The 17,794-nt window shown below is 40.2% G+C and overlaps 3 protein-coding genes across 3 annotated transcripts; all 3 read left to right on the forward strand.

Annotated features, from left to right (window-relative positions):
- Positions 1-405: 405 nt before the first annotated feature.
- On the forward strand, positions 406-2,884 carry LOC113073283 (VPS10 domain-containing receptor SorCS3-like; the record flags this gene model as incomplete). The annotated part of the gene is made up of 4 exons (XM_026246175.1): positions 406-539; positions 1,378-1,491; positions 1,669-1,840; positions 2,765-2,884. Coding segments are annotated over 4 exons (540 nt in total), but the record flags the coding sequence as incomplete, so codon positions are not given.
- A 3,483-nt stretch (positions 2,885-6,367) lies between these two features.
- LOC113073277 (putative nuclease HARBI1) lies at positions 6,368-16,532 on the forward strand. The gene is made up of 3 exons (XM_026246166.1): positions 6,368-7,483; positions 14,991-15,328; positions 15,468-16,532. Exons 1-2 carry the CDS (start codon positions 6,808-6,810, stop codon positions 15,323-15,325), a joined length of 1,011 nt encoding a protein of 336 aa, XP_026101951.1. The 5' UTR covers positions 6,368-6,807; the 3' UTR covers positions 15,326-15,328; positions 15,468-16,532.
- LOC113073276 (uncharacterized) lies at positions 7,495-14,497 on the forward strand. Its single transcript, XM_026246165.1, has one exon. It carries the CDS (start codon positions 8,734-8,736, stop codon positions 13,765-13,767), a length of 5,034 nt encoding a protein of 1,677 aa, XP_026101950.1. The 5' UTR covers positions 7,495-8,733; the 3' UTR covers positions 13,768-14,497.
- Positions 16,533-17,794: the final 1,262 nt, after the last annotated feature.

Raw genomic sequence — 17,794 nt, forward strand, 5'->3', positions numbered from 1 at the left:
TAAACTACATTTCCTAAAATAGCTTTAATAAAAAAAAAAAATATAATAATTTTTTGAAAATATTTTTTGATAATTGAAATATAGCTGCAATAAAATAAAATATAAGTCGTATAAAAAAACTTATGGAAGCTAGAAATGTTACTGAAATATTAAAGTTATAAGTTAAACTAAAACTGAAATGTCAATAAATTTAAGCTAGATATAAATGTACAAATTTACAAAAAAAGATAAACACAAAAAGGGCATTGCAAAACTAAAATCTAAATGAAAACCTAAAATATAAAAAAATCCAATGTAAAATATTAATTTATATTTTATTAGTATACTAATACTAAAATAACACTGTTCCGTGAGCAGTTTGGTGACTTTGCTAGTTATTTATTTAGGTATTAATGTGTATTTCAGGGTGAGGTGTGTGTGATGGGAGAGAGACAGGTGTATATGAAGAGGAAGCCTGGCACACGTTGCACTCTGGGTCGGGAATATTCTCGAGTTGTTTCAGCTGAGCCCTGCATCTGCACCCTCTATGACTTTGAGTGGTGAGTCACATGCAAGCATATGCATACGTGCACACACATGGAAAAGCAGAGCAGCTGCTTCTCCAATAGAGGAAATGAGTGACAGTAACTCTTGCAGATCAAAGGACTCAGTGTTGCATGCACAGTACGAAAGCTGCAGGGATCCAACCAATTATACAGATCAATCAAGTGGTATTTGAATAAAAAAACAAAAACAAAAAAACAAGGTTTTTCCATTCATGCACTCAATTAAATCAGCTGCTCTTGAGGCAGCAAGGTAAAAACCTGGTTTTACATCGTAATCATATCGCTATACTGATGGAGATTTGACAAACCCACCCCGATGCACATGGAGACACACTCCTGCGCTGATCAAAACGATGACATAAATCTCCCTTGTTCCACACACAGGCTCCATTAGTCGTCTGCTCTTAGGCAAATTACAGGTATGAATGAGAGGCACGTAAAAGTAGCATAATGTCAAATGATTAATCATCTCCAAATGAATAAGTAATGATTATTTAAATGTGGCAGTGATCTGATTAGCCTGAAGGAGCAGGTGTTACTAAGTTTAGCCCTGATCCCCAACTGCAGTTTATATCTTGTAAACGCACTAACCAATCACAACTTAAGGTTTCCGTGCTGCTAAAATGTTACTGAAACAAAAATTGGTGTTAAAGTTGAAGTATTAAAATTACTAAAACCAAAATAAAATAAATTAAAACCTAAATTATTTAAAACAATAACTAAAATTAAAACTGAAAATATAAACCACTTCTCTCTATAGACTGCTAAGGCATCATAAAGAGGAGCTCAACCAAACTGAATAATTGATGTTTTTTTATGATTTTCCCTGCAGTGATTATGGGTTTGAGAGACAGGCCAGTGGAAAATGTGCACCTGCATTCTGGTATGATGTCAATTTACCAGCACACACCTGCAGCCATGGTCAGCGCTACCGCAACAGCACAGGGTAACACACACTCACAGATTCACAGATGCACACACACACTGCATGATCCATAGTTGCAAAATTAATCTCTATGTGATAGTCTTCATAAAAGTGTTTTTGTAATAACTACATGTCTCTTTTTGTGTTTTTGCTGGTAACAGAGGGCTTTTTCTAAAGTTTTTGTGTGTGTCGGTGCAGGTACAGGCAAGTGCTGTTGAATAACTGTAGAGAGGGTCTGAAAGATACACTAAGTCCCAAAATGCAACAGTGCAAACCCATAGCACCCAGTGGCCTACAGCTGAGCACCATCAACTCCCAGCTCACTGCTGTACTGGGAACCAACATCACCTTCAGAGTAGCATTGCAAAAAGTGAGCCAGCAGGTGCACAAACACAAAGTCATTGATAAGGTGTTGTGCTTTCAACTCAACTCAAACTTTGATGGCAGACCAACTTTGCGAGTAAAGCAAATTTCCAAACCCTGATCTCATGAGGGGGTCTCAGTCAATGTCCTTTTCATACATCTTGCCTTGTGCCACCAATCCATAACTTTACAAGGCTGCTGCTTTTCATTTCAGTGAACTTAACACAACTTAATAACTAGGTTAGTAAAGAACTTGCATAGATAATATTTCAAAAGTTTGGGGCCAGTAAGGTTTTTTCTTCACTTAATATAGCGCAAAAGCATTAAATTGAACAACAGTTACATCATAAACATTTATATTGTTACAAACAATTTCTATTTCAAATATGTTCTTTTGAACTTTCTGTTCAATTCATCACAGTTTCTACAAAAATATTAAGCAGCACAAATGTTTTCAACATTGATCATAATAAGAAATCTTTCTTGAACACCAAATCAGCATATTAGAATGATCATGTGACACTGAAGACTCGAGTAATGATGCTGAAAATTCAGCTTATATAATACAATGCAAATACAAATATAATACAACAGAAAACAATTATTGTAAACTGTAATGATATTTCACAATATTACTCTTTTACTGTATTTTTGATCAAACTAATGCAGCCTTAACTGATATAAGATACTTATTTCGAAAACAAAATCTTTCTGACACCTAACTATGAGTATTCACTTATTATAAAACTGATTTTAACAGTAAATCATTTCAATTCATTTTTAAAATTAGCATTTTATGTATTTAGATCTATTTTTTTAAATCAGTCCACCAGCCATCTGTGTTTACAGTTTTAGAACCAGTTTTTCTCAAAGCCTTTACATACAAACCCATAGAATATATCTGTTTTTTTTTTCTTCTGTTTTTCTGTAGGGAGACTCACTGTCTACAAGTCTCCATGTGGATTTTGGAGATGGCATCTCGGTGTCATACTCCAATATAAGTCGTCTTGGTGACAGCATCACACACGTGTACAGGGTCACTGGGATTTAGGGTCACCGCACATGCTCAGAACAGTCAGGGGTCTGACAGCAGCTTGCTCTATCTGCACATCACTAGTAAGTACACGGCACGCACATACACAATATACATATAAGAAGACACTGCCGTCACTAGTTAAAAAACTCTTTCCTGTCAGACTACATTACCTCTAAACATTGACTGCATATATATTGTAAGGAAAGCTGTCATTAAGAACACACCACCATATGCAAACCTTAGCAATAAATAAAAGTTGTTTAACCAGAACACATTGGAATCTGAATTTGTTATAATCAGTCCCTGTAACATTCAACGTTATTGAACCACTATTTGTGCAGTACGAGTAAAGGGGGATAAATTAAAGTGCTTGCAGGATCCTTTAATAAAATAAAACAATATAAAACAATAAAGGCATAATCTGACAAAGTAAGCCTCGTGCATTATACTGAATAATAATCTGTATATTTTACAGTTGGCTAAAGTACCTTTAGATAAAATGGTGTTGTCGTTTAATGGATTTATTTTATTGCATACATTAAAAGTTGCAGAATTATTATAAAATACATAAAACGGTAATTCAAAAAACAGAACTTTGTGCAATAACGGATGATTTTCTGAACATTTTATTATTGATTTTATATCAGATGGTAAATTATAATTTTTTTCTATAAATTAAGCATTGTACAACGTAAATTGCATATATTTATGACAATCTGAGTTAGTTTGGACAAAAAAAAAAAAAAAGAATGCCTAATGAATGTCAAAAGTCAAACTAACTTTGCCGCTGTCGAAAATCGTGTTGTGAGCACTGCACCAATTGCACAAAATGCCCCCGAAATGAGAGAAACTGCAGCCACAGTGTGACCCTCCCATCTATGGCTGTGCCCTGCGCGAGTCTCTAAACACGGGACGTGGCAGAACCAAGGCAGCACTAGTGCCACAATCCCACAGTGGACATTACAAACAAAGCCCAAATGATTAATCAATTCTTTCATCCTTCATTACTAGCAGCGAACGCTAACATTAGTGGCGTGCTCTAATAGTACTAGTATTTCCTGTCACTCAGGATTTGTTCAGAGGTGAAGACTGCCATCTAGCGTTTAGGAAAAAACTCAAAATGCCATGAATCTTGTATGATTTTTTTGAGAATTGATACAGTACCATAAAATGGTTACATCGCTAAACAAAATATCACAATACTCATGTGTATCGATATTTTTTTACACTCCTAAGCGAGATGATAGAAGATGGAAGCAGTCATGGTGCAGCACAAAAAGTGAAATTGATGTGGACAGCAGAGATGAAGGATCAACTTGTTGATTTGTGGCACAATGTGTCATGTATAAAACCATTACAGACACACTATCATTGCAGTTTCTTCCTGCATATTGTCCGCCATGCTCATTCTGAGGTCTCGCAAGATTTTGCGAGATTTCCTATGTTCAGAATTTTTTATCCTTTTTAAAGTGACCGTGACATCACCCATAGCTTTCCGAAGAGAGTTTTTGAAACCAAAAGTGGGCGAAGCGGGCCATCGCCATCTTAACAGCACGCCACCGCATGTCACTCTAGGGGAATCAAAAATGGGCAAAAAGGCGGGAGCTGGTTGCTGAAGCCATGCCCACCTAGCGCGACATCGGTGACAGCAGCAGCAATCCACCTGTCACTCAAGTGGCCACGCTAGGCTGTAAACATGTTTTTTTTCTGCTGTTAAGTTGGGCATTTCAACATGGGGAGTCTATGTGACTGACTCTTTTCTGCAGCAAGCCTCAAGCGGCCAGTCAGTGAATTACAGGTTTAGTCACTTCTGTATGGGCTTCACGAGAGAGAGTGGGAGGTTGTTGCTCGGAGTGTACCCAGTATTAAAGGTCCCGTTCTTCGTGATCCCATGTTTTAAACTTTGGTTAGTGTGTAATGTTGTTGTTGGAGTATAAATAATATCTGTAAAATACTAAAGCTCAAAGTTCAATGCCAAGCGAGATATTTTATTTAACAGAATTTGTCTACAAAAAACGACCCGTTTGGACTACATCTCTCTAGTTCCTGCAGTAATGACGTCACTAAAACGTCCACTCTTACATCTTGTTGAGACACTCTTTGCCCCTTATCTTCCAGGCCAGCCCATAACACACCTTCTGCCCCTTGGTTATCTGATGTTCTACGCGAACACCGTTCTAAGCTTAGAGCTTCTGAAAGGGTGTGGCGCAAGTCCAAAAATACTACTGATCTTATTGTGTATCAGTCACTCCTATCTTCTTTCTCTGCTAATGTCTCCTCTGATAAAATGACATACTACCATAACAAAATTAACAATTCATTTAACTCTCAAATGCTCTTTAAAACACTTTCCTCACTACTTTGTCCTCCTCCTCCTCCTGCTTCATCTCTAATAGCTGATGACTTTGCAACGTTTTTCATTAATAAAATTAAACACATTAGTGCACAATTTTCCACACCACAATCAGTCAAGCTCATATCACCAGCAAACTTACACTCATTTACATCCTTCTCTTCACTCTCTGAGGCAGAAGTCTCAAAACTCATCCTTTCTAATCCCCTACTACTTGCCCGCTTGATCCTATTCCATCTCATCTCCTTCAAGCCATTTTCCTGCAGTTGTACCTGCACTCACTCACATCATCAACACTTCCCTCCACACTGGTGTTTTCCCCTCATCATTTAGACAGGCACGTATAACTCCACTAATTAAGAAACCCAACCTCAACCCATCTCTTTTAGAGGACTACAGACCGGTTTCCCTTCTTCCTTTTATTGCAAAAACACTTGAACGAGCTGTGTTCGAACAAGTCTCTACATTTCTCACACACAACAATCTCCTTGACAGCAACCAATCTGGCTTCAGAAGTGGACATTCAACTGAGACGGCCTTGCTATAAGTTGTTGAAGCTCTAAGACTAGCAAGAGCTGAATCCTGAATCCACCCTTCAGTACTTATCCTGCTTGATCTGTCCGCTGCTTTTGACACGGTTAATCACCAGATCCTCCTATTAACTCTACTGGCAAATGGCATCTCAGGAACCACACTTCAATGGTTTGAGTCTTACCTATCAGATAGGTCCTTCAAAGTATCTTGGAGAGGTGAGGTGTCCAAGTCTCAACATCTAACTACTGGGGTGCCTCAGGGCTCAGTTCTTGGACCACTTCTCTTCTCTGTCTACATGGCATCATTAGGTTCTGTCATTCAGAAACATGGCTTTTCATACCACTGCTATGCTGATGACACTCAACTCTACCTCTCATTCCATCCTGATGATCCGACGGTAGCTATTCGCATCTCAGCTTGTCTAACAGACATTTCTTCCTGGATGATGGACCATCACCTTCAACTCAACCTTGCCAAGACAGAACTGCTTATGATTCCAGCAAACCCATCGTTCCGTCACAATTTCACCATCAAGTTAGGCACATCAACCATAACTCCTTCAAAAACAGCTAGAAGCCTTGGAGTTATGATTGATGATCAGCTGACTTTCTCAGACCACATTGCTAAAACTGTCCGATCCTGCAGATTTGCTTTGTTCAACATCAAGAAGATCAAGGGTCTCATGTATCAACCTTGCGTACGCACAAAAACTTTGCGTACGCCAGCTTTCACGCTCACGGTCGGATGTACTAACAGTGAAATTAACGCAAGAATGTGCGTTCCTCCAAGCCAATTTCATGTCTGGCGTACGTTCATTTCTCATTGTTTTTGTCCGTTGGCGACTCTTACAGGCAATAAAGTGAAGTTGCAAACATTACACAACAAATTGTTCTACAAGTCTCGCACCACCACCTGTGGGAAGCATTGCAATTAATTTGCAATTTATAAAATAATTGGCATATATTGTCACACAAGCCTTATTATAATTATATAAATTATGCAATTAAATAAGAACATATAAAAGCATAACGGTTGAAACAACCCTTAGTCTATGGCAATGGCAGCGTTGGCCTTATTAGAGGACATTGCTAATGGCAGAATCAGAAGAGAACGAGTTTTTAGGGACCACAATGATTTTCTGGCCCAGGATGATGACTGGCTTATCAGCCGTTTCAGATTTCCAAGGGCTATCCTCTTGGAGCTCTGTGCTGAGTTGGGTCCGAATCTAGAGAGAGAGACAATGAGGAGCCACGCAATACCCGTTCCCTTGCGGGTGTTGACAACACTTGGTTTCCTGGCAACTGGTTCTTTCCAAAGGGAACTGGCAGACCGCTCAGGAATAAGCCAGTCGTCTTTGAGCCAGGCAATGCCAGCGGTATGGGACGGGATCATCCGCATGTCTACCAGGTATATCAGGTTCCCATATGATGCAGTTGACCAGCCAAACATTAAAATGCAATTTGCAGCGATAGCCGGTTTTCCTAATGTTATCGGAGCGATCAACTGCACACACATTGCTATAAAGGCGCCATCTGAAGAAGAATTTGCATATGTGAATCGGAAACATTTCCATTCAATAAATGTGCAGATAATATGTGATGCACAAATGCGCCTAACAAATATTGTGGCAAGGTGGCCTGGGTCAACCCATGATTCATACATCCTTACAAACAGCATGGTTGGGATAAGGCTCCAAGCTGGCAGGGTGCGTGATGGGTGGCTTCTTGGTAAGTGCCTTTAAAGTTATTGTGACGATGTCGTCAGGAAATAAGTAAATGTTTATTAATCCTAGTTATTAGTCATTTTTCATTTATAAAATGATTCGAGTTCATTATTCATGGGAATCGAAGTGACGTGTATCTAGTATGTGAATCTGCGGTCGTCATAGGATAACGATGCAGATGGTGACGTCTTGGGGGACGGCCCAGTTACCTTTATCTGGATGACGTGCGCTGCTCAAAGATTGGGAAGCGGCTGGCGGAAGTCAAGCCAGTGAGTGCACCTCGCGGAGCTCCGTTCGAAGACTCGCGATTTATTGTTTTATCCGAGGCAAAAGTGTATAATCTGCATCCTAATCAATCGCGCTCTGGATCATTAAAAGGAAATCATGGTATCCTCGTCATTGTGTTACAAGCGGATGGTCGTTTAGACGCTGCAGGGCTAACAGTACGAGTGAGCAGTTCTAAAACCTGGGCGGAATTGACGGATTGGGAGCCTCCAGCCTGTATACTAACTTCTGGGAAGTTCCAGCAAAACGTGGACCAGACTATTAAAAGTAAACGGCGTCGTGAGTACACTACTAGGCCAGTTCTGATGACTGTTTTCAAGTGACTTGACTGTTGACTGTTTTTTCATCATGGGAGAAATGTATTTATATATGTTCTCCTTTATTGATGATGGGTACTATATGTCTTAAATTGTTGTAATTATTAGCCTACTGATTTTGTGACTTTATTACTGATTTTGTGATTTGGAATAATTTTGTTTCTTTTTTGTAGTTTTGTGGTGGGTAAATTTGTGAACTATTTTTTGTTGTGGTTGTTTTTTCTTTTTCAAACCAAAAAGTCATTTTGAGACACTTGAAACGGTGTTGATGTTGTTAATATATATATTTGAATGAATTCTAGTTGTTTGTCATATTGATTGTAGTAGTGGTCTATTTAAGAGAGTTTCTTTTGGGTATTATTGCATTGCCATTTTTTTTTCTCATATAAGTGAGGGGTTTTGTGAAGGACAAACCAGACTGCACAAGACCTTTGAACGTTTTCGTAAACTGAACTAAATTAATGACAGAAATTCTGTCTGGCACCCCAGCATAAAAGAAAACAACCTAAAACAAAGAGAGTGTGAAAACGTTACATAAAAATGGCACCCCAGATGGGACCTAAATATTAAACACTTGTGAGAAGAAAAATGCACTCTCATCAGACCCTTTTCATTTCAATGACTAAAAACAACCCCTAATTCTTCAAGCAAAATGGCTGCATCTCCAAGTAGGTCTTGCCATGAAATGGAGGGAGATCGAAACCAAACCCTAAACAAGACTTTTAAAGAGGATCTTATGGATGTTATGGCTTTAGATCAAGATGGAATTCAATCCTTTCCTCCTAGTACCCTCCCTAACAGTACTTTGGAAGGTTTTCAGGCCATTTCATCTCAACGCACTCTGCTAGATATGGACTTAACAGGAAGTTTTGATCTCAGACCCCCAATATCATCTTCATCTCAACCCTCATTAGGATTAACTGGATTTATGGACACTCTGACTCTTCCGCAATTGAGTGAAATGACCAGAACACAATATCAGAGTCTAAAAGACACCTTGTTTACTGAAGTTGAAGAGCTGAAAAACACTATGGATACTCTCACCTTGCATGTTGATGCTGCATCTGTGAAACAAACTACAGAAATAAAACAGCTTATGAGTAATCAGTTTGAGTATTTCAGGAAGGAGTTTAATAATATGCTGCATTGGCAACTAAAGAATCATCATGCAGAGGTATTGAAGGATTTTAATACCGTAATGGAACCAATGGCTAATACTCTGGATCTCATACAAAAGACTACTGATCAATATACTCAACAAATGAATACCTTTCTTGCTCAGACAAGTTCAAATAGTAATTTACAGAAGGAACTCCACCAGTGTACACAACATTTTCATAAATTAGCTAAAGACATTGATGCTCTCAAGTCATCACAGCAGAGTTCAGTGAAAGCCAATGTTTCTTCTACCATTACGTCACCTTCTGTTTCGACTGTTGTGGAAATGCCGGTGGTGAGTACCAGATTACAGCGACTCCATTCAACATTTCAAAGTGGTCTGGGTGACTCCGAACCTAATTCCACAAGTGAAGTGGTTACCACTGTTGAAGGTAGAGGACGTCTTTTGAGTAGACAGCCCGTGAAAATCCAGTTCCCATGCTTTGGCCGACTAGAAGACTGTGATGATCCATTGATCTTTCTGGAGAAATGTTATGATTTCATGGCTCTTCACCCTCTTTCTGATGAAGAAGTAATAGCAACCCTTAGGAATGTGCTCCATGGCACCGCTAGAGACTGGTGGGATGTTGCTCGACTTGAGACAAACACTTGGCAGGAGTTTGAAGCCAAGTTTCTTGCTGCCTTCTTGTCAGAAGATTATGAGGATGAGTTAGCGGAGAGAGTAAGAACACGTGTACAGCAGGAAGGTGAGAGCATACGAGATTTTGCTTACATGTACCGAGCTCTGTGCAAACGATGGAAGCCACAAATTGAAGAGGATGAAGTTATTAAGTTAATCTTGAAGAACATCAATCCTCAGATGGCAAGTCAACTTCGAAGTAATGGAGTCACTTCTGTGGATGGTTTAGTCCGTCTTGGACAACAGTTGGAAAAAGACAAAGAAAATCAATTACAGTATGAACAACAGAAAAAACCTTGGAAACACAGAATAAATAGTCCTGCTCAAAGTCAGTTGGCTAACCCAGTACCAGCTTCAGCATCACAGGACTCCTCTAAATCTCCCTTCTGTTGGCGGTGTAAGGGCCCTCATGCTCCAAATTCTTGTCCTCAGGGTGGGCCTGTTAAGAACAAAAACTATAAAGGTCAGCAAGGTCCAAGTCCTGTTAAAGGTAACCATGATAATCATCCAACTGTTAGCACTGTCACTCACTTAGAGTCTGTATACTCACCTACTCATCCTTTCTCAACCTCTTTACCTCAGCAGATGATTGTTCCTGTAAATATTGATTCTTGGCAAGGCCAAGCTTTGGTTGACACAGGATCTTCATATACACTGTTAAATGAAAAATTGTGGGTAACCATGGGCTATCACACTCAACAGCTAAGACCATGGACTGAGGGTCCCATTTATTTGGCTGATGGAGGAGCCCGGCAACCATTAGGATGGGGTGAAGTTCAAATTGCAGTACAAACATTAACTGTTCCCTTACCAGTGGTTGTCCTAGCCCCACAGATGCTTGCCTTTCCTGTTGTGTTGGGTTTAGACTATCTGTTTTTCAGTGGCCTGCAAATGGACATCCGGAACAATGTCTATTGGTTTCATCCGGATAAAAAATATTATTTTCAGAAAAATGAAGCTCACTTCCATGAATGGCATAATTCTTCCCCTCTTGCTCTTTTTTCTGCGCTTCCCCCTGGTACCTCAAAGGAAGAACTAAACCTTCTGTATGTAGCGTGCCAAAACACCTGCCTAGATGAAAGAGGAAAGGAACGTTTTCTGATTCAACTCAAACAGAATTCTGATGTCTGCACAGATGTTTTGGGGAAAACAAGTGTTTTGACACACAGAGTTTATGTTAACCAAGATGTTCCTATAAGACAAAAGCCTTATCGTGTTTCTCCTACGAAACAGAAGGTCATCAAACAGCTGATTGATGAGATGTTAGCTGCTGATGTGATCGAGCCTTCCTCCTCAGCATGGTCTTCTCCAGTGGTATTGATTCCCAAGAAAACGGGTGGTTATCGTTTCTGCGTAGACTATCGGAAGATAAATTCAGTCTCTCAATCAGATGCCTATCCACTGCCTACAATCCAGGAAATTCTTGAGTCCTTGAGTGGTGCTGTTGTTTTTTCCACCTTGGACCTCAACAGTGGATATTGGCAGGTTCAAATGGAAGAGGACAGTCAAGATAAAACTGCCTTCATTTGCAGTCAGGGGCTATTTAATTTTAAGGTCATGGCTTTTGGTCTTAAAAATGCACCAGCGACCTTCCAGCGATTGATGGAGAGAGTCCTGGGAGAGCTACAGCGTAAGAACTGTTTTGTCTATTTGGACGATATAATCATCTACTCTTCATCAATAGAACAGCACTTTCATGACATCCAGGCTGTGTTGGATAAATTAAAAGAGGCTAACCTGACTGTTAATATGAAGAAAACGCATTTCTTCGGTACTTCTCTGAAGTTTCTTGGACACATTGTGACTGCTACAGGAATTAAGGCAGATCCAGAGAAAACTAGAGCAGTCCAAGATTTTCCTGTGCCAAAGAACATAAAGGAAGTCCAGAGATTTTTAGGCATGGCTGGTTGGTATCATAGGTTTGTACCACACTTCTCTCAAGTGGCTGAACCCCTGAATGCCTTAAAAAGGAAAGGTGTCAAATTCCTTTGGACTTCACAATGTCAAACTTCCTTCCAAGCTCTGAAACAGCTCCTTGTGTCTCCACCGGTGTTGGGACATCCTAATTTGAATTTACCCTTTGTCATCTACACTGATGCAAGTGAGGTTGGCTTAGGAGCTGTTCTTGTGCAGCAAACAGGACTGGGCACTGAGGAGGTCCTGGCATTTGCCAGCCGTACTTTAAACCCGGCAGAAAGAAATTACACGACCACCGAGCAAGAATGTTTGGCAGTCGTGTGGGCCCTCGAAAAATGGAGGTACTACTTGGAAGGAAAATTCTTCATAGTCGTTACTGATCACTCTTCCTTGATGTGGGTCTTCAAAACACAGAAACCTAACACTCGTTTAATTCGGTGGGCTCTTCGACTCCAGGAATTCAACTTCACAGTGGAGCATAGGAAGGGGAAGTATAATACGGTTCCTGATGCTTTGTCTCGAGCTCCTGTTGACATTAATGAACCAGGCTTTCTGACTTGTTCCACTGCTGTATCTTTGAAGTTAGAAGTGAAATCCGAAAAAGAAGATCTGCCAATCTCTGACCATGACATCTGGAAGGCACAGCAGATGGATACTGACATTCACCATCTGTACGAACAAATAGTAGAATCAGGAGAAATCACTGTCAATTCCTCTACCAAATTTTCCATATTAGAGGATAAAGTCTACAGAGTTGTCCAGTTTCCACACAAAATTGTGTACCAAGTTTACATACCAAAACCTCTCCGATCTCAATTACTCCAGTTTCTTCATGAAGACCCTCTTGCTGGTCATCTTGGCAGATTCAAAACATTCAAAAGGTTGCAAGCTTTGATGTACTGGCCTAACTTGAACCAAGATGTCAAAGAGTTTGTACAAAACTGTACTATTTGTCAACGTTACAAGCCTGAATGTCGTCGAATTTCAGGTCTCTTGCAACAAACCATTGTACAACGTCCATGGGAAATGCTAGGAGTGGATTTGATGGGGCCATTCCCCAGGAGCTCCTCTGGGAATGTTTTTCTGATAGTTTTTGTGGACTATTATTCTCGTTGGATTGAGCTTTTTAGTCTGCGCAAGGCCACAGCTGAAATCGTCTCCCAGATACTCATCAGAGAAATACTTACCCGATGGGGAATCCCAGATTACATCTTGTCTGATCAAGGATCACAGTTTGTCTCCTCCGTGTTCCAGGAGCTCTGTAAAAAATGGAACATTGGACGCAAAATGACAACTGCCTACCATCCACAGACTAACCTCACTGAAAGAGTGAACCGTACGCTCAAAACGATGGTGGCCTCGTATGTCAGTGACAATCATAAACATTGGGATAAGCTCCTACCAGAGTTCAGATTTGCTCTTAATTCTGCTGTCCATGAGTCCACAGGAGTAACACCGGCAGAGTTGAACATCAATCGCTCGCTCCGTGGTCCCATGGATGTCCTATTGCAACCACGAGATGTGTCACCTGATGATTCTTTCTATGACAAATTGACAGAATTAAATCAAATGAAGGAGTATGTTGAGAAGAAACTACATTCAGCTCGTCAACGTCAAAAACGTAACTATGACAAAAATCGGAGAGAAGTGGTGTTTGAGGAAAAGGACAGAGTCTGGATGCGCACTCACCCTTATTCCAAGGCAATTAAGTTTTTTTCAGCAAAAATTGCTCCAAAATGGCAAGGGCCCTACAGGATAGTCCAGAAATTAGGTCCTTTGAACTATGAAATTGTCCTGGAGGACACTGGAGAAGACTTAAGAGTGGTACACGTCTCTAGGATTAAACCTTGCTTCCCCTCTGCACAGGAACTTGAAGCACAACAACGACGTCGATTACTGGAAATCTTTAATGAGGACAGTGATGGAGAGGAGTTTCTTGGATTTACTGAGAAAAATATTGAAGACATCTGATTTGATGCCTTACCCTAATGGCCGGCTTTTCTTAAAGAGGGGGGAGTGTGACGATGTCGTCAGGAAATAAGTAAATGTTTATTAATCCTAGTTATTAGTCATTTTTCATTTATAAAATGATTCGAGTTCATTATTCATGGGAATCGAAGTGACGTGTATCTAGTATGTGAATCTGCGGTCGTCATAGGATAACGATGCAGATGGTGACGTCTTGGGGGACGGCCCAGTTACCTTTATCTGGATGACGTGCGCTGCTCAAAGATTGGGAAGCGGCTGGCGGAAGTCAAGCCAGTGAGTGCACCTCGCGGAGCTCCGTTCGAAGACTCGCGATTTATTGTTTTATCCGAGGCAAAAGTGTATAATCTGCATCCTAATCAATCGCGCTCTGGATCATTAAAAGGAAATCATGGTATCCTCGTCATTGTGTTACAAGCGGATGGTCGTTTAGACGCTGCAGGGCTAACAGTACGAGTGAGCAGTTCTAAAACCTGGGCGGAATTGACGGATTGGGAGCCTCCAGCCTGTATACTAACTTCTGGGAAGTTCCAGCAAAACGTGGACCAGACTATTAAAAGTAAACGGCGTCGTGAGTACACTACTAGGCCAGTTCTGATGACTGTTTTCAAGTGACTTGACTGTTGACTGTTTTTTCATCATGGAGAAATGTATTTATATATGTTCTCCTTTATTGATGATGGGTACTATATGTCTTAAATTGTTGTAATTATTAGCCTACTGATTTTGTGACTTTATTACTGATTTTGTGATTTGGAATAATTTTGTTTCTTTTTTGTAGTTTTGTGGTGGGTAAATTTGTGAACTATTTTTTGTTGTGGTTGTTTTTTCTTTTTCAAACCAAAAAGTCATTTTGAGACACTTGAAACGGTGTTGATGTTGTTAATATATATATTTGAATGAATTCTAGTTGTTTGTCATATTGATTGTAGTAGTGGTCTATTTAAGAGAGTTTCTTTTGGGTATTATTGCATTGCCATTTTTTTTCTCATATAAGTGAGGGGTTTTGTGAAGGACAAACCAGACTGCACAAGACCTTTGAACGTTTTCGTAAACTGAACTAAATTAATGACAGAAATTCTGTCTGGCACCCCAGCATAAAAGAAAACAACCTAAAACAAAGAGAGTGTGAAAACGTTACATTATGATCCTATCTAATTGTAGTTTTTTTTTTATTTTTTGCATATAATTATTAATTAACCCTTCAGGAGACCGCGGTTATCCACTAAAGACGTGGCTTTTAACCCCCCTCACCAACCCACAAACTGACCGAGAGCGCAGATACAATAATGCCCATTCTCGCACTCGTTCAGTTGTAGAGCGGGCGATTGGGCAGCTGAAATGTCGGTGGCGCTGCCTTGACAGGACTGGGGGGATGTTGTTATACCGCCCTGACAAGGTGTGCCGCATTGTCGCGCATAGGCATGGCATACCACTTGGTGAGGTGGCAGCACCGCCAGATGACCCCGACCCAGGACCAATTTATGTGCAGCCCAACCAACAAGCCGTTCATGCCCGCCAACATGTGATTGCGACAATATAAATGGTAATAGAGACAAAAGTTCACTTTTTGACCAATTCCTTTAATGAGTGGCTTATGTCTGTGAGTGCGTCAGTGATATTTTTCAGGTGACTGTTAATTTTCCCGATGGCCATAATGATTTGCTGTTGTGACTCCAAAACAGCATGTGTCAAGACGCGACCAGACGGACGGGCGTCAGCACTGGGGAGAGCACTGGAAACGCTGGGCACAGTGGGCGTTGGCTGCTCAGGAGGGGCGGACTCCGAGTGCCCCTCCTGGGAAGTGGAGGTTTCGGCTGTTGCGCCATATGGGTCTAAATAAAAAGGCAAATGTTAACTGTAATTTAAGTACGTTCCATTTTTAAGGGGCACACACATTTGCAATAAATGAAATGGATCCGTAAAATCTCTGGTGTATACTTTTGGTTCGCTACACTGAATGCATTTGACAATGAAATATAGGTACGCTATATGTACCAAAGTAAAAACAAATGAGAAATTGGTTACCTTCGTCGCAATCCTGTAAATCGGAGTCTCCCACAGCAGAAGATACTACTACAGAGAGTAAAGTGTCACCCATAATTGAGGCAACTCTCTGCTCAAAGGGTGTAAGTTCATCGACCCCTTTACCACTGCCTGTCCTGCCCACACTTTGTCGGTGCGCAGCAGTTCTCCGTTTAACGTCCACCTTTATATCAGACGATTTCTTTTTAAGCTCATTTACAGTGCGACTTTCAGATCCCACTGCATTGACGGCTTCAGCCAAACTCTCCCACTCATATTTTTTCCTTTTGTTATTAATTCCAGAGGACAACGTTCCAAATAAAATATGTTTTCTAGTCTCTACCTCCGATAGTAGCACCTCCAATTCACTTTCCGTAAAGTTTCGTTTCTTGCCGCTTGCCTTAGCCATTTTCTTACTGCTATCTTTTGCCAAAGTGGACTCATTACCATATTTAAATTTATTTAATTAGGGGAGGAGACTGGGTGGGGCGTTGTGCTCGTGCATGTGCGCTCAATTTTACGTTAATTGGGATGTACAAAGAGAATATGCGTGGAATCCTTCGTACGCAGAGATTCATACATCTGTTTTTTTTTGTGCGTACGCACATTTACAGCTTTGTCCGTACGCAATGCTTTAGTATGAATTCAACGCAAGTCTTTGTACATGAGGCCCCAAGCCCTTTCTTTCGGAACATGCTGCACAACTCCTTGTTCAAGCTCTTGTTCTGTCCAGGCTGGACTATTGCAATGCTCTCTTGGCAGGTCTTCCAGCCAATTCTATCAAACCTTTACAATTAATTCAGAATGCGGCAGCAATATTAATTTTTAATGAGCCAAAAAGAATACACGTCACACCTCTGTTTATCAATTTGCACTGGCTTCCAATAGCTGCTCGCATAAAATTCAAGGCATTGATGTTTGCCTACAAAACTACCACTGGCTCTGCACCCATTTACCTAAATTTGTTACTTCAGACTTATGTGCCTCTAGAAGCTTGTGTTCTGCAAGTGAACGTCGCTTGATTGTTCATCCCAATGAAGCACAAAGTCAATTTTACTGACTTTTATATTAAATATTCCCTTCTGGTGGAATGACCTCCCCAACTCAATCCGAGCAGCTGAAACCTTAGCCATCTTCAAGAATCGGCTTAAAACCCATCTCTTCCATCTTTATTTGACCCTCTAACTTTAACACTCACTGTTCTAATTCTATTCTTTAAAAATCTAACTACCTTTCTAATCTTTTTGTATTCTTTTTTCTTTTCATTTATTATGCAATTGTATATATATGTGTGTGTGTGTATGTGTAAAGACCTCTAACTAGCGTGCTCTATTCTTTTATTTTTTATTCTATCTGTTTTATTTTTATTTATTATTTAAAATCCCATGCCACGTGTACTGTGTTAACCTAACTGAGACTTGTTATAGCATTTTTATATCATTGCTCTTTTTGTTGTTTTTGATTGCTTCCACTGTCTTCATCTGTAAGTCGCTTTGGATAAAAGCATCTGCTAAATGAATAAATGTAATGTAAATGAACAGTTTTTTGACTAACCACTGCCCACATGAATACACAAAAAAGGGGGCATGGCCTTGTTGCGCTCCGATGGAGAAGAGGATGAGCTGCATTTGTTTTTGTCGCCATGTCGTCGAAACGCTGTTATTCTCATCTCGGTGTCCAATCAACTTTGTTTGGGCTTCCCAGGGATGCTGTACTTGGAGATTAATGGTTACAATTTATGTTTAGCTCGGTTCCCGAAAATTATAATCCACATGTAAAACTATGTGCAGCATATTTTGCTGAGGACAGCAGTCTTCCTTAATCAGTTTAATGCCGGATTCGCACAAAGATTATTCTTGGAAGATGGAGCAGTTCCATCTTTGTCTGGAGAAGGTGTGGTTTATGGACCACAACCGGTAAGTGTATTTTATTATTTAAGTTGGTGCGTTTAACAGTTTCTGTAATTAAATACACAAAGGGCAACGCT

This window comes from Carassius auratus, unplaced genomic scaffold, assembly GCF_003368295.1.
Source record: "Carassius auratus strain Wakin unplaced genomic scaffold, ASM336829v1 scaf_tig00011739, whole genome shotgun sequence".
In the NCBI taxonomy this organism is placed as follows: domain Eukaryota; kingdom Metazoa; phylum Chordata; class Actinopteri; order Cypriniformes; family Cyprinidae; genus Carassius; species Carassius auratus.

Excerpts from the sequence above, each read along its gene's own strand:
- LOC113073277 (XM_026246166.1), top strand. The coding sequence starts at position 6,808 with ATGGCAATGGCAGCGTTGGCCTTATTAGAGGACATTGCTAATGGCAGA. Across the intron at positions 7,484-14,990 it reads GCGTGATGGGTGGCTTCTTG|GAGACCGCGGTTATCCACTA; the intron begins GTAAGTGCCTTT and ends TTAACCCTTCAG.
- LOC113073276 (XM_026246165.1), top strand. The coding sequence starts at position 8,734 with ATGGCTGCATCTCCAAGTAGGTCTTGCCATGAAATGGAGGGAGATCGA.